This window comes from Myotis daubentonii, chromosome 10 (assembly GCF_963259705.1).
Source record: "Myotis daubentonii chromosome 10, mMyoDau2.1, whole genome shotgun sequence".
Lineage (NCBI taxonomy): Eukaryota > Metazoa > Chordata > Mammalia > Chiroptera > Vespertilionidae > Myotis > Myotis daubentonii.
This window is the reverse complement of record NC_081849.1, coordinates 67,065,657-67,080,866: the sequence shown is the minus strand read 5'-3', so window position 1 is coordinate 67,080,866 and position 15,210 is coordinate 67,065,657. Positions and strand designations below refer to the sequence as shown.

General features: G+C 56.4%; 1 protein-coding gene across 1 annotated transcript in view; it reads right to left on the bottom strand.

Moving 5' to 3' along the window:
* MINDY4 (MINDY lysine 48 deubiquitinase 4) overlaps positions 1–15,210 on the bottom strand; it is a 91,543-nt gene that overhangs the window by 38,282 nt on the left and 38,051 nt on the right. Inside the window, exons 6-9 of the mRNA XM_059712688.1 lie at positions 13,429–13,487; positions 8,429–8,544; positions 5,939–6,055; positions 4,633–4,721 (exon numbers count right to left, since the gene is read on the bottom strand). Coding sequence (XP_059568671.1) covers positions 4,633–4,721; positions 5,939–6,055; positions 8,429–8,544; positions 13,429–13,487 — 381 coding nt within the window. The remainder of the gene's footprint in view (positions 1–4,632; positions 4,722–5,938; positions 6,056–8,428; positions 8,545–13,428; positions 13,488–15,210) is intronic.

The window sequence follows — 15,210 nt, the reverse complement described above, 5'->3', positions numbered from 1 at the left end:
TCGCACCTGGCGGGGCTCTTAAACAAGAAGTCTCTTTAAGAGTCTACATCCCCCAAAGTGCAGGGTGAAGGCCTTTGTCTGGGCTGGGGTGGGAGTGGGAAAATAATTCATTCTGCGTTGGCCTAAACCACCGAGTCTTTCAGAGGTGTTTCTGCCCGACTTATCTTAGAACAGCCTGACCCCCACTCTCCCAGGCCCACTAGCCTGAGTTCACAGAGAATGCAGAGGCCAGCTGAGTGCAGGCTGCTTAGTCCATCTGCTCCCTCTCACAGTCCAAGCTGCCGGGGTGGGTGGGCGGAAGGCTGGCCCGGGGCCACTGGACCTAGGGTCCAAGCCGGGCTCTGCTCTGTGTCTGGAGGGGTCTCGGACAAGTGTCCCTCCATCTCTGGGCTTCAGATTCCCCGACGTCAGAAGGAAAGTGAAGGTGAGAGGACAGCGTCTTGCCTGCGGCCCCGCCAGGCTTGCAGGGCACTGAGGGCTGGCCACCCTGCCCACCAGCTGAGGCTGGCACAGCCCTCCTCGAGTGGAAAAACACGGCATCCCGCTGCCCGCACTGTCCTCCAGGACAGAAGAGAGGTCAGCTGCCAGCCTGATGGGACAAGTCTTAATGAAACCAGACATCCCACAGCAGGATATGGGCCCTGCCAAGAAGCCTTCATTTCAGCATGCCTTCCCGAGAGGGCACGTCACATCCACCGTGCGGCTTTCACAGAAACAGTTCCCCAACCGTCGGTCGGTCAGTGGAAGGCAGACCCGGCACAGGCAGCGAGCGCGGAGCCCCTCCGGGTCCACAGGAGCTGAGCCCCGAGCCGCCAGCTGCAGGCGCTGCGAGGTGGGCCGTGCCAGGGTTCCTGAGAAGGCGTGTGCCGCCTTTTTTTTAAGCCAGGTCATTTCTGACATCCTGGAATCTCAGAGTCAGAAGGGAGCGCTGAGGCCTCACACCCAACCCAGCACACAGCCCGTGCGAGATCATCAAGGACCCCACCCATCAGTGTTAAAATTGAAGCAATAAATCAACTTCAAGAGGAGCTGGGCCCGAGAGCAGTCCCTGCAGAGATGCCAGGTGAGGGGGGCCCCAGGTACTTGCTGTGCTCGTCTATATTCTTCTCTATTGACTTTTTCCAGATTAGGAAAGAGGGGTGGTTCTGTCGAGAAGCCCCCCCATAAAACACAGAGCCACCCACTGGTCACTGAGAGGCCATCTGGTGTCCAGCACTCAGGAGCCTCAGACCCAGGACGCTCAGGCCTCCCCACCTCTCTGGCTCTCCCGTCGCCAAGTCTCCTCTAGGGCACAGCGGTGTGAGCGACAGGCAGGGCGCCGCGCGCCAGGCTTGGCTCTGCCACGGATGCCAGGTGTGACCCTGGGCAAGCATCTTTGCCTCTCTGGACCTCAGTTTCCCCATATGCACCTTGGCAAGAGACACCCATGGTCCTACTCACTCGCACAGCCCTTGGGGATGTACAGAGGTGTTGGTTTGCAGTCAGCCTTAGGCAGGACAGATTCGCAGATGGAGATGGTGAGGCCCTGCTCCCCCACAATGTCAGGTCCCTAGGCCCCAGTCTCACACTCTCTTTAGCAGCCAGCCTGGGGACAGGCTAAGGAGCACAGAGCCCGGCACCCCCCACCCCCGGTCTCAGCACCTACAGGCTGCACTGAGGCCAGCTTGGCAAAGGCAGCTTCCTGTGGCCTCTGACCTGCAGGGCCTCGCCTCAGGACAGCACCAACTCGGATCCTGCTGGCTCACCCCTCCCCGCTCCGTCGCCCGCGCTCATTCCCTTGGCCTTTGCTCGACCCAAGTCATAGCCTGAACCCAGGAGGCTCTCCATCTAATCAGCGCTTACACAGACACCTGTCAATATAAACAGCCTGAGTCCGTGCCAGGGGCTGACCGCGGGCAGTGGGAGGTACAACCTCACTTCCCGCAGCTGCACAGTTTTCTTCCACCCACAGCCCCAACCTGGATGGCTGCCTGCCTCCCGGGCCCTGGCTCTTGTCTCTGGTGTGCAGAGCAGAGCTCAACCCCAAAGTTGTGCCTGGATCGGGGGTCTCTCACATCCCCTGAGTGGGCATGCAGTGGGCAATAAGGAACCAAGCCTGCCTAGTGCCCCGGGCAGACACAGCATTCCTGGCACCAACTTAAAAGCCTTGCCCTGACTACTGACCCACAACTTTCTCAGAAGCCCGAGTCCAAGTTCAAAAGCAGCTCCAAAGGGATATGGGGCTGAGAGGAGTTGTAAGACTTCTCCCATGAGGGCCAGGGCCAAGGCTTGACCCCAGCAGGCGGCCAGGCCCCCAGGCCCCTCTGGCAGCCTGGCCCTGACCCATCCGCCAGCCCCAGGCTCATCCTGCCCCTCCAAACTCTGCCCTGGCCATCCCAGGCCACTTTCAGCTCTCTGGCTCTGCTGTCCCCGCCCTCAGCCCCTGCACACATGGTTCTCTTTACCGGAGTACCGTTCCCCTTTCCTCCCTGTTAGTCTGGATAACTGTGCATTTGTCCGCACCTTCATTCCACAAAAGTCCTGAGGGCCTTTCCGGTGGAGCAGGCCCTGGGCTGGATGCCTGTGGGCCAGGCAGCCCAGGAAGGCCCGGGTCCTCTTGCAGCCAGTGTCTGAGGTGCGGGCTGTGTGTGGACAATGACAGGTAGCACCATGGATGGACAGGGCACTGATCGGGGGCGGGGGCTTGGAGGCAGGCCGGGTTTGTCTTGAATGGGGAGGTCTGGGAAGGCCTCCCTGAAGCCATGGCCTCTGGGCAGTGAGAAGCCAGCAAGGGCCGGAAGGAGTATGAGGCATCTGCTGGAAAGGGAAACGGAGGGAGGAACAGGCATGTGGGAGGGGTGTGAGAGGAGGAATCAGTCCTGTGCATCCCCCGCTCTCGGTGAGATGAAATGTCACTCCTCCAGCAGCTGCCGACCCTCCTCATGTCCAGGTGAACCCCTAGCGCCCTGCACGTCCCCTGTAGCCTCCTGTCCATTTGTCTGGCTCTTGCATTCAATTAGAGGAGCCATGAGGGCAAGGCCACGGCTGTCTCATTGAGCCCCATCTTCCGCCAAGCACCTGCTAAGTCCTCCCTGCACACTTCCTTCCAGTGCAAGGAAGGGAGCGAGGCAGATAGGGACGGGGTGCTCAGAGGGAGCCCCTGAACCTTGCAGGCAGCCAGGGGCCCTTGCTGAGCACATCCCACTGGCCAGCCAGTAGCGCTCCTGAACATCGCGCATTGTGCTGGTCTTAGGGAGGGTCAATGGCAGGCTCTCTGCCCACGACGGACACTCAAGCTGCCCACCCTCGGCTGAGCTGGGCTCCAGAGCAGGCCATGGAGGGTCCGACACATGGAGGCAGCGAGGGACGGACCTGGGAGAATGGGGGGGCGGGGTGTCTAGAGAACAAGGACCAGTGAGTTGTTGCTGTGCTGATTATAGTGATGCTATGCTCATGGTCAGCACTTCTGACTTGAGGAAAAACACTTTGGTTATCACTTTGTAAAGCAACTGGACAAATTCCACTATTTGACAAGTTACAAAATGCCAAGCAGGAGAAGCTACCTTCACTCGGACCCTGCCTAAGGCAAACGCACCGAAGCCAGCAGAGAGTTTCATCTGCACCGAGCTTGGCTGACCGGCTGGGGAGCCGCCATCTCCCAGGAATCTGAGCCTGAACAAATGCGAATGGGCCATGTTGTCTTTATAGCACTCAGTCTCAAAAAACTAAAAAAGGCGATGACACGGCGAGTTTAAAAGACAAGTGCTTTCCACTCCAGTTCAGGAACTGGCAAAACCAAACCGCGACTTTAGAGTCCGTTTAACTCGACTCTGGGGAGGAGAATGGAGGGGTCCATCTCCTGGCAGGAGGCTCTCGGGGTGCTGGGTGATGCAGTCGCCGTGTGTGGTTGGGCGATAGCTCGTTAAGCAGAACGCGGAGGAGCCGAGCAATTGGATTGTGCGTTTTTCTGCATGTAAGTCCTATTTCAACGAAAACAACAAGCTAGTAGCTGGCCCGCAGGGAGGAGAGGGAAGCAGGCGCTCCTCCCGAGGCCATGGGGCCGGCCCGGACAGCACCGCGCCATCCTCTGTCTCTGCACCACCCGCGGGGCAGGAGTCCGGCTCTCTAGCCAGCCATCCTCCGGCAGAGCATTTCCGGAGCACCGACACTCCTTATCTTGTGCCTGCACAGAAATGTCCAGAAAAGTCTGCCGAGTGAGTGGGAGTGAGCCTGCGGTGCCGTGTGCACACCATCTGTGAGCTGGAAAATAGGTGGCAGGAGGGTGTGGAAGCCAGTTCCCTGGGGCAGGGACGTTGGCAGAGGTGAGGTAACGCGGGAGGGAGGCGAGCCCTGGGCTGGGGGCAGGGTCAGCGGGGTGGGTGGGTGTGGATGGCAGTCGGGCTGCTGCACGCGGCTTTGGAGGAGGGTGGCCCCAGTTCCGATGCCGTCCCACAGCCGATGGCCACGTGGACAGCACTTAGCCACCTCCCTGCCTCTAGACAAATGCACACAACTCATTTCCCGGGTCGCACAGGCCGTGTTCACCGGCCCCCATTCCCCTCGCCAGTTCGAGGACACGCCGGGCCCTGCCTGTGGTCCTGGACACTGGGGAGCCTCTGGGGAAGGAGGCCGCAGGAATGGGCGCTCACTTACCGAGCGCAGTCAGCGTCGCCGGCTCCTTCAAACAGCAGTTTCTGCAGGACACAGCCTTGGACAGCCGCCAGAACCCCGCAGGGACCACCCTGGAATGAAGGACACCCGTCAGTGCCAGCAGGAAGGGGCCCAGGGCTGAGCCGTCCGTTCCTGCAGAACCAGCTCTGCCCACAGGTGACAGCCCACGGGGCCTCTCCAAGCCCGACCTCGGAAACAGGGGTCTCTGACATGGTGGCTCCTTCCACGCTGTGCTGACCCCCTGTCACAGAGAGGGGACGGCCAAGGCCCAGGCAGCCGTCGCTGGAGGGAGGAGGGTGTCGGCAATGACTGATGGGAGGAAAGTGACTGCACAACCAGCCAGGGACATCACCATCGGTTCCCAGTCACCCAGGGAAACGTGTCCGTGTCCACGGGCTGAGGGTGCCAAATGCCTCCCCGGCCTTCAAGGCCCACCCTGGAGGCCGCCTCCTCCAGGAAGCCTCGCCCCACCATCCTCGCTGAAGAGCACCCCTTTGCAGCCTCCGCTTACATGCGCTCACTTCTGCCCACGGAGGCCTGCAGCACCCAGTAGGTGTGGCTTGTCCCCTCCCACGTCAGCCTGAGAAGGCTCCCGAAGAGCTCATCCCTAGAGACATCGACAAGTCAAGGACTGACAGGGCAGCAGGCTGTGGGGGTGCTGAGCGTGGCCACACTGGGACAGAGCTGGCTGTCTTGGGGTTCTTCCCCAGGCGGTGTGGGGCAGGGGGAGGTTCCTGGGGCTTGAGAAATGGAAGCCAGTTAAACTGCGGGATTGACAGGACCTTTGGGCCCTTAAAGTGCACATCCTGGGAGATAGGTATAAGCCGTGTTCAAATCTGCCACAATGCACCTGTGTTTCTGTCTTATCACACCGCCCCTCACACCTCTGTTTCTCACTTTCCGCAGCCACTGGACTTTCACATGGCCTCCCCCTTTCCACCCACGCCCCGCTTCGTCCAGGCTCCCCCTGCCTTGAGTCTCCCTTATCCTGAAAAAAAAAACCATTTCTCTATACGCAGCCTAATAAGGACGCTCCCTGGTGCCCGCCAGCTGCGGGGACTCCTCGCTCAGAGGGGATTCCGGAGCCGCAGTGCTCACAGGAAGGGGGGCGCCTCAGTCCTGCTCGGCAGCTACCGAGCTCCTGCCAGGTGACAACCAGCAAATGTGGGGCTGGCCGGCACTAGACGGCCCAGGTAACATTCATAGGGTTTAACCAACTGGGATGCATGCCACCCCCGCCCATGAGGGGCCTGCAGTAAGGTCCTGGGGAAACGCGAAAGCGACCTGCCTTGTTCTGCACGATGCCATATTTTAACGAGGCCACGTCACTAAAGGAAAAACTCTGCAGCTTCCACTCTTCATTGAAACAGCAAAAGCTGGAACCAAACAGAAGGGTCTTCATGTCCTGTCAAGAGAAGAGAGCGTTTTACTGCTGCTTTGAAAGTAAACAGTGCCCTGCCCAGGGGTTCCCACAGGAGCTGCTGTGGGATTCGGCAGGGCCGTCCATTCTCAGGAAAGCTGTCTATTTCTTTTTATCTTGCAAACCCATTCTTCTCACACTGGAGGAAATAAAATCAGCCCTGAGGTCGTCTTCTGGAACATCTGTAATCCTAACCAGCGTGTGCTGACCCAGGCCAAAACCTTTTTAGGTTCCTTAGAGGAAACGTGAGACACAAAATGTTAGTTCTACAAGGGAACTTGGAAGTTCTTGACTGCACACTATAATCGCCTACGAAGCTCTTAACAGTCCTGATGCCCAGGCCGCGTGCCAGGCACACGGCATCGGAAACCCTGGGCGTCAGGCTCCGGTGTCTGTAAGCGTAAACCTCCCAGGCGATTCCGGTGTGCAGCCAAGGTTGAGAACTGGTGCTGTAGGACAGGCTCAGCAAACCCACAGGCCAAATCCGGTCCCCACTTGTTTTATAAATAAAGTTTTATTGAAACACAGCCATCAATGCCCATTTGCTTACCATACTGTCTATGTCTGCTTTTACATGGCATTGGCAGAGTTGAGCGACTGCAACTGAGAGCCAAAAATATACTACCTGTGGGCTGGACCCTAGGTCTGGGTCTTTAGAGAAAAAGTCTGCCAATCCTACGCTGGTATAACCCTCTCCACATGTAAGAATCTCCTCTACACCACCACCCAAGAGTGGTCCCCAAGATCTTGGCTGGAACACCACAACCACCCAGTGAAGGAGGTCTCACCGTCTCCCAAGGCTCTGCCTTCTCTAAACTTCTGACTGACATTGAGCTCACAGTTAAGCTCCCATCAACTCAAGCCCCACCCTCCAGAGCCCCAGAAAGTGCCAACCCCTCCCCACTGCCTGCCCCTGGACAGGAAGGCAGAGCCTCTCCCCGGATGCCCACTCCTCGTGCTGGCTACTCCCTCGCTCTCCGCCATGGTTTTACATCAGGGCCCTCTGAAGATGCCAGCATGTGGGTTCCGAGGCCACCTCTGCACCCCTCCCTGGCTGAGATCTTTCCCACAAGCTCCGATTATTTCTCTCTAACATGGCTTTTTTCTTTTCACGAAGTACAAGGAACATCTCTGTGACAGAGCATTTGTCCCCATGTCATCAAAGGAGGGCTGGCTGCACAGGATGGGGGTTGGGGGGAGAGCAGGGTCATCTGTCAGGGTAGGTTCCTTGCACCAACTACCACCATCCATGTACTGGAACCTAGTTTCCCAAGAGCCTAGAACCAGAGAGACCTGAGTATTCAGGCTGAAGCCCGTGTCTGTTCTCTTAATCACAGGACAGCCCCCAGCTAGGCTGTGAGGGCCCAGGTCCCAGGGCCAGAGCCAGAAGCCCTGGACCCACCTTTTCTGTGGGGCCTCAGGTGTTCCAGCTGCTCTTGAAGATGCTACGGCTGAGTGGTCTCTTACGGCCTCTAAGGACCCTTCCATGGTCTGGAACCACAGCCCAGTGGCTACAGACAGCCAGAGCACTTCCCCCAAGGTCAGGGCCACTTGCTGCCTCTGACCCTTTGTGGTTTCTAAAGAAGGAAGGAAAAGGGAAGGAAGGGGAGGGAAACACTCTAGAAAAACCTTTGACTTTTGATCGGTGTGTGATCTGGGGAGTAGGAAGAGAAGGGAGTCAGCTGTGTCCCGGAGTTTACATCTTCCTCCTGGAATCTGGCTGAAAAGCCAGTGACAGAAGCAGGAGCAGAATTCATCCCACGGCCAAGGGGCAGGGTGAGGCCACCTGGCAGCCGAGATGGTATGGAGTCCTGGGCACCCTGCTGAGGAGGCTGTAAAGCTGGGAACCTCCCCCTGGGTCCCAGCATCCTTCGAGGAGACCAGGGTGCGAGCCCAGAGGGTGCTGAAGAATTGCTGACGCCTCCCTGCCCTTCCTCACTGGTACCAGCCTGGGCCCAGAGACGAGTGCAGGAGCAGGGCCAGTCTAATGAGGGCAACTATCCCATGACCACCCCAGCTCTGGGGCCACTGCAGATGCCATGGGGCTGCTCAGGGACAAAAGAGCAGGGCCCTGGAGCGTTTGATGGGAGGAGGTTGAGACCTTTCGGTTCGGGGAGAGTTGGGAGCTGCCAGGACTAGGCCCCCATTTTCCTGATTCTCATTCAGGTTTTCTTCTACATCCACCCAAATGCCCAGTTAAACAACGACTGAGAGGCTAGACTGAGATGGATGGAGCCACAAAGATCAAGATCACCTCATTCACACCAATTCTAATCAAACCGTCTTCATTTCACACACCCCCATTGACACCCATTCACATCGAGATGTATCAACTCGCACTTTTAAGTCAACACCTGCCTTTGCCACTGAGGGGTCGATTGGCTTTGACGCTATGTGCAGCCTGAGCGCTGATGGGACTGGAGCGAGAATGACTTCCTCCCGTATCGGCTCGTCCTCCACATCCTCCACATCCTCTGAAAGAGAAGGCGGCGCGTGAGCTCCTGGTTATAACTCATGGAGAGCAGAGCGTGAAGTCGCTTAACCCCAAGGGTGTGATGAGTTCTGAGGGCTCTGAGTGAAAGGCGGTCCCCCCCCCCCTCCGCATCTCCCCGCCTCTCCCCTGGGAGAAGGAGGCAGAGCGAGTCAGCCCCTGCTCCGTGCCCAAACCCCACGCTGGCCCCTGCCACAGGGCTGCTGGCCTGGGACACGGCTACGGTCCCCTGGAAAGCTCTGCTGGTGGGCACACGGTGGAAGAAGTGCCTGGGGCCCAAGCCATCGAGTCGAGCCCAGAAGAGCCTGCCTCAGACACATTTCTTAGGGAAAGTGGGCATGATGCACAAGCGTGTCCCCTGAGGACAAACTTGAAGAGGGCAGAATTAGCACAGGAAATGCCACATTCCTGATAAAATAATAACAAACCATCACTGCTGTAGCTTTCATTTATTAACTACTCATGTTTTATCACCTAAGCCTCATAGCAGCCCCGAGAGGGAGTAATTATCAGACCGCCCCTCCCATTTTCAGATGAGGAAACTGAGGCTTTGAGAAGGTAAGTCACATGGATGGGAACTGGCAGAGACGGGATAAACCCGCAGGCCGACTGCTCATTGGCCTGCCTTCCTGCCAGTCAGATGTCCCTGGATCTCCAGCCAGCAGGGACCCAGGCCACATCCCAGATACAATCTCCTACAGCTGCAGGGACCGAGGCCAGGGCAGGCCCCGCATCAGCCTTGGCGCACGAGACTGTGCCCTCCCGGGGCCAAGCTCCCTCCCTCCATCCCCAGGGCCGCAGCCCTTCCCAGACCTCAGATGAAGGCCCCAGTGAAAACCACCCAAGGCAATTATGCTGGCAAAGCCGCTGTCTGCAGAGAGCCTCTGGGCCTCCTGTTTTCCTTCCCGTTTCCTCAAGGTTAAAGGGTCATGTAAAAGCTCACCGCACCAAATAGATAGGACATTCTTTCCCACAATTCTGTGCCTCTAGGACTATAGACATGTCACTGTCCCTGCCCCACGTCTTCTAGAGATGGTTTCCAAAGGCCAACAGCCCAGGACACAAGTCTCATATCTTATTCTATAGCCTCCCTTTCTGCCCTGGCGGAGGGCCAGACATAGCATGAGGCCAAGGCCTAGGGGCTCGGTACACCAAGATGAGACAGAGTCTACCTTCAGTCTGAAAAGAATGCTTTAATAAGTCAGGGATTTAAATGAACCTTTCATATTTAGGGTTTCTGAAAAGCCACTGTGACCATGGCCTTAGAAACACACCCTGAAATAAAGACCAGATGTTCACCCAGCAACATGCAAGGGGCTTAAAAACATGGCATTGGGCAGAGAAAGTAAGAAAGCAGAGGAGGTTTATATCCATTACAAACACATGAACACAAGATAACACTACACATTTTTCAAGGACATGCACAAGAAAAAGATATCAACTAAATACACGAGAATGGTGGCTGATGGAGGAGAGGGTCATTGGAGTTTGGGGGTGGGGCCAAAGGAAAATAAGGAAGGAAAGGCAAGAGGGAGGGAGGGAGGGAGAAAGGGAGGGAGGAGGAGGAGGAGGAGGTGGTGGGGGGCAGGCTTTGCAAAGATCGACAGTGAGAATTTTGCTGGAGGAGCGGAAATAACTCTACTATAGAGCCCAGAGGCCCAAAACAGAGGAAGAGTGATGCCCGTAGGCCTGAGGGCTCCTAGCAACGCCCTGGGCCAGACTGTTTCCTGGGGGAAAGAAGGGGCAATATTTAAGCCTACTTGGAGGCTTCTGTCTAGTCTGGGTTGTCCGGGCTGCACCGGGCTGTGCTTGGGCCCATGGACCGTCTGGGGGTGGAGGCTGGGGCCCAGGGGAGGCAGAGCGGGTGGCGGCCCCCGGAGGAGGCAGCCCGCCTTGGCTTCTGCCAGGAGGACATTGGCCCCTGTTCAGGACCACATAGCAGGCCGCGGGCCCAAATGCGGCGGGACCGCCGTGCAAGGGAAAAACAAAGCACCGCCGAGTGACATGCTGGCCAAGCAGACAAAACCGGCTGCAATGCCGGCGGTTTGAGAATTCTATTTTTAAGGCCCTGGCATAGATATCCGGTTAAAGAGAAGCAAGGGATTTGGTTTCCTATCCCATTCATTTGTCCCTTGGAGGAAACCATACGTAGAGGGTAATATATAACAGAGGCCCCATCCGTCTTTTCCCAGGTGCCCATGGGTATTTCCTGGAAGTGCCCAACACCCCCGGCTCGAGTCTCAGCACAGCACCCCTCAGGTTTCGGTCGATAGCAGACTCCATCCTCACCCTCCACCAGGGGCCCTTCCCCACACACCACACTGCACCGTGTCTGGATCATCCTGCTTCCAGAATGTCTCCTCCTTGCCCGCCCTTTCCCTCACTGTTACAGGAGAATGTCATTGTCTTTCCTCTCTGAAATCAATAAATATATACACATATTATATATATATATACAATATATATTATATATACACATATTATATATATACAATATATATTATATATATACACATATTATATATATAAAGACACATATTATATATAAATATACACACATATTATATATACACACATAATATATATAATATATAATATGTGTGTATATTTATTGATTTCAGAGAGGAAAGAAGAGAGATAAAAACATCAATGATTAGAAGAATCATTGATCAGCTGCCTCCTGTACGCCCCCTACTGGGGACCAAGCCCACAACCCAGACCATGACCTCCTGGTTCATGGCTCAGTGCTCACCCACTGAGCACACCAGCCAGGCTCTTTTCTATTTGCTCATGAAGCATTTTATTCACCCTGTGCCAGGGATTATGAGGGACAAGAAGGGGTGATGCCTGAAACACCATCCCTGCCTTCAGGGAGACCCATGCCTAGAAGGGGAGACAGAGCCCCAAACGGGCAATACAGGGTCATTAAGTGCTAGAATGGAGAAGAGCGCAAGGGTCTTGAGAGCAGAGGGGAGAGGCAGGTAATTCTTCCTTTGAGCAGGGTCTCCCCATATAGAACAGGGCCAATCACCTCTTCTCTAGACTGTTCCAGAGCCCTCACCAGTCTCCCAATGTCCAGGCTCTTACTCCTAGAATCTACACCCCCCCCCCCCCCGCAGTGATGGCCCCCCACAGCCCAAGCGCTGCTGGCCAGCACAGCCTCTTCTTGCTGGCTGACCATTCAGTCACCCTCCAGCACAGCGCTCAACACAGGCCTTGCCCGGCCACGGCCCTCCTTCCCGTCCTCCTCGCCCAGCACCCCACCGCTTCCCTTCCGGGCAGGTCGCCTCAAGCCAACCTCTCTCACACCCAGGCCTTGTCTATGAGGCTCGTTTCACACCTCTACTTGGCAAGACTTTGCCATCCTTCACAGTCCAGTCTGGATCCCACCTCACTATGGAAACTTCTAGAACCCGCCACAGAACCTGCAGTGGCACAGAACTGTGGGTGTGTGCTTCCTGCGCGGCTGTGGAGGCCACTCTCTTCCTTGGTGCCACCCAGCCCTGCCTGCAAGGAGGAAGGCCCTCTACTCCCCTCCCCCTCCTGCAGCGGCCCCTGAGCTGAACCCAGGAGAGTGAACTGGGTGGGCAGAGCGTGCTGTTCCTCTAACCGGATGTGACTCCTGTTTCTGCCCCCGCCCAAACCAATCCCTCCCTGTGGGTGACGGGTTCCAGGGCTCTTCTATCTCCTCCTTTTCTAAGCCCCCAGCAGGGCTGCCTCCCTCTGGAAAACACGCCCGCGCTTCAAAGAGCCGGGTTCTGGGAGATTCGCTAAAAGCCTTCCTTCCACGAGAAGCCCGTGGGACCTGCAGGCCCAACGGCGTCGCCTTATGTTCAGACAGGAGGGGCTCTCAGAGGACAATCTTCCACTGAGGCTGCTTAGAAAGGCTCCGACGCCAGCGCTTCCTGGCTCCCTGCTCCGGTCTGCTCCTGTCTGCACCGAAAGGGCCTTCCCGGGCGGCCCAGCGACCCCACCTGCCCCTCCTGGTGATTCAAACCCTGAGGCACCTCTGGAGCAGCAAAGCAGGATACACACTCCCTCGGAGGCCTGCCCTGCCTTTCAACTTCTTCAAAGCAAAGCCTCAGATGGCACGTCTCACCGTCAATTCTAAGGACCCTGCTTTCTGCTTCAGTTTAAAAGGGAGCTTACACGGGGAGGAAAGTGTGTGCACAGCTCTTATGTGCCAAATGGCCCACAGGTAGATCGCTGCTTCCAGAAGAGCAAATGTAAAAGGCACAAGCCCCATCCTCGCTGTCTGGTGGGCAGCTCGTCATTCTCCATCTACCACCGCCTTTGGCAAGCCCTGCAGACACGCCAGGGGGGCGGGGAGGGGGTGGGAGGAGGGGTAGAGAATTACAGAAAGAGGGAACACTGCTTCAAGACTAACGCGTGCATGCGGAGTTAGGGGGTCTACATACGCACAATGCACCCAGCTGAGCATGCCCTATGCACCTCCCTGCTCTTATGTCACCTCAATCACACACTGGTAAGTGTTGCATGGGAATGGACTTCCCAGGCACAGCTGGGCCAACATGTTGACTGAGACGATCTTCTGGAGGCCTCTGTGGGTTCTGAATGGCCCTAAGAACCTCCAAATGCAGAAAAGGCTCCTCGGGCCCCCAGGTGGACCCAGAAATGCACAGACTTCTTACGTTTCTCCAGGAGGGAAAGACGGGCGGTGCAAGAAGACAGCAACCAAACAAGAGCTTGCTCTGCTCCCGGCCAGCCATCCTTCCTGAGGTCAGGGGGGAGAAAGGAGCCCCCGCCCCGCCAGGAGAGGGCCCCACCACCCGCCACCTCCCAGGCAGAGCACGAGAAGACCCCTGGGCCCTGGCGGGCAAAGCCCGGAGGCCAGAGTCACACCTACCGAGCTGCAGGGCCCCCAGCTCAGCATCGACCTTGCAGGGCACTGGTACCTGATGTTTCCTAGAAAAAAGAAAACGTCACTGTACCAGGGGAGGACAGCAGAGAGATGCCAAGGGCAGAGCGCGCTAGAGGGGGTTCAGGAGACGGGTTCCCCCTAGCCTGGCCCTCCGCTCTGTGTGTGCCTTGTACTGGTCACTCCCCCTCTCTGGGCGACAGGTTCCATATTGGATGGACCAAATAGTCTCCATGGTGCCTTTCAATGTTGTTACACACACACACACACACATACTTCCACCCACCCCCTTCTGTCTCTCTCTCTCTCTCTCTCTCTCTCTCTCTCTCTCTCTCACACACACACACACACACACACACACACACACACACATCACAATGTAGCTTGACACTTGCCAAGAACCTAATGCAAGTTAATTTGCTGATGTCACCATGATACTGCTGGGAAACACACATACACACACACAAGTTCTTGTAATCATTACACAAATTGTTTTCATCTCATCTGTTTTGTTTCCCTTCTCCAGCTTTCCTGTAAAGCTTTCAGCAGCCATTTAAAATGCACCAGAAAGCCCGGCCAATGTGGCTCAGTGGTTGAGCGTCCACACATAAACCAGGAAATCATGGTTCAGTTCCCAATCTGGGCACATGCCTGGGTTGCGGGCTCAATCCCCACAAGGGGGCATGTGAGAGGCAGCCGGTCAGTGATTCTCTCTCATCACTGATGTTGCTATCTCTCTCTCCCTCTCCCTTGCTCTCTCTGAAATCAATTTAAAAATATATTTAAAATACTTCTTAAAAAATGTACCAGAGAACCTGTGCTGTGCTTCTGACGGGTAGACTCAGGTGTATGCATGAGGAACTTTCTTAAAATGATCTACCTGTATTTAACTCTCTTTAGGTTTTTCTGCCCCTCCCACAGGCATCCCTCTGAAGTAAAGCAAAATCATTTTCTAAAAAGAATGTATTAAAAATAACAACATGACATAACTCTCTGAAAACCCATTTGCTATGTTAAACTGACAGCTCTTTTGATGGTGACATTGAAATATGTTTTCCTCCACCATCCCTGCAGGGTGAGATATGACTGAAGTAACAATTGCAATCTTGCCACGGTGGGTCCTATTGAACTGGCTTCCTCCTGAAGATGAATGAAGGGGCGTGATGGGGGGTCGCCCGGGACGTGCAGTGCCAAACCCGAGCACTCCTGCTTGTTCTCCGGGTCTCCTACGCTGGTGCTGGAACACGGAGCTCTTCGCCCTCCCCCCTCCAGGCGGCCCTCCCCCTCTCCTGGCCTCCCCCACTCATCAAGCCATTTTCCTCCATTCAAAACCGCCCGTCTATGCCCCTGGCTACCAGAATTCTGCAGGCATCCTCGTGGGGAATGGGGACAGAAGGAGCTGGAAAGAAGTGTGAAGGCATGGACGGGCGGCAGAGGATGTGAAAGGTGGACGGTCAGCACAGAGGCTGTGTCAGACCCACCCTCCCCAGTCCCCACACTCACATCAGAAGCCTCCACCCAACCAGCCCCGCCACTAAAGGCCAAGGACTCGAGTCCCACCTCTGTCTGAACCTTCTGGAGACTAAGACGAGGTGCCCTTCCCTTGCTGCACGTCAGCGTCGCTGTCTGAAAGCGATGCCTGAGACGCAGGTGCCTGATGGGCGCTAGGATCCCCTTGGCCCGCTGAGAGCAGAGAATAGCAAGGGCTGCCCGGGCATCTCTGGAACATCCCAGGGCGGTGACGCCTCTCGGGTACCCATCTCTGCTCTC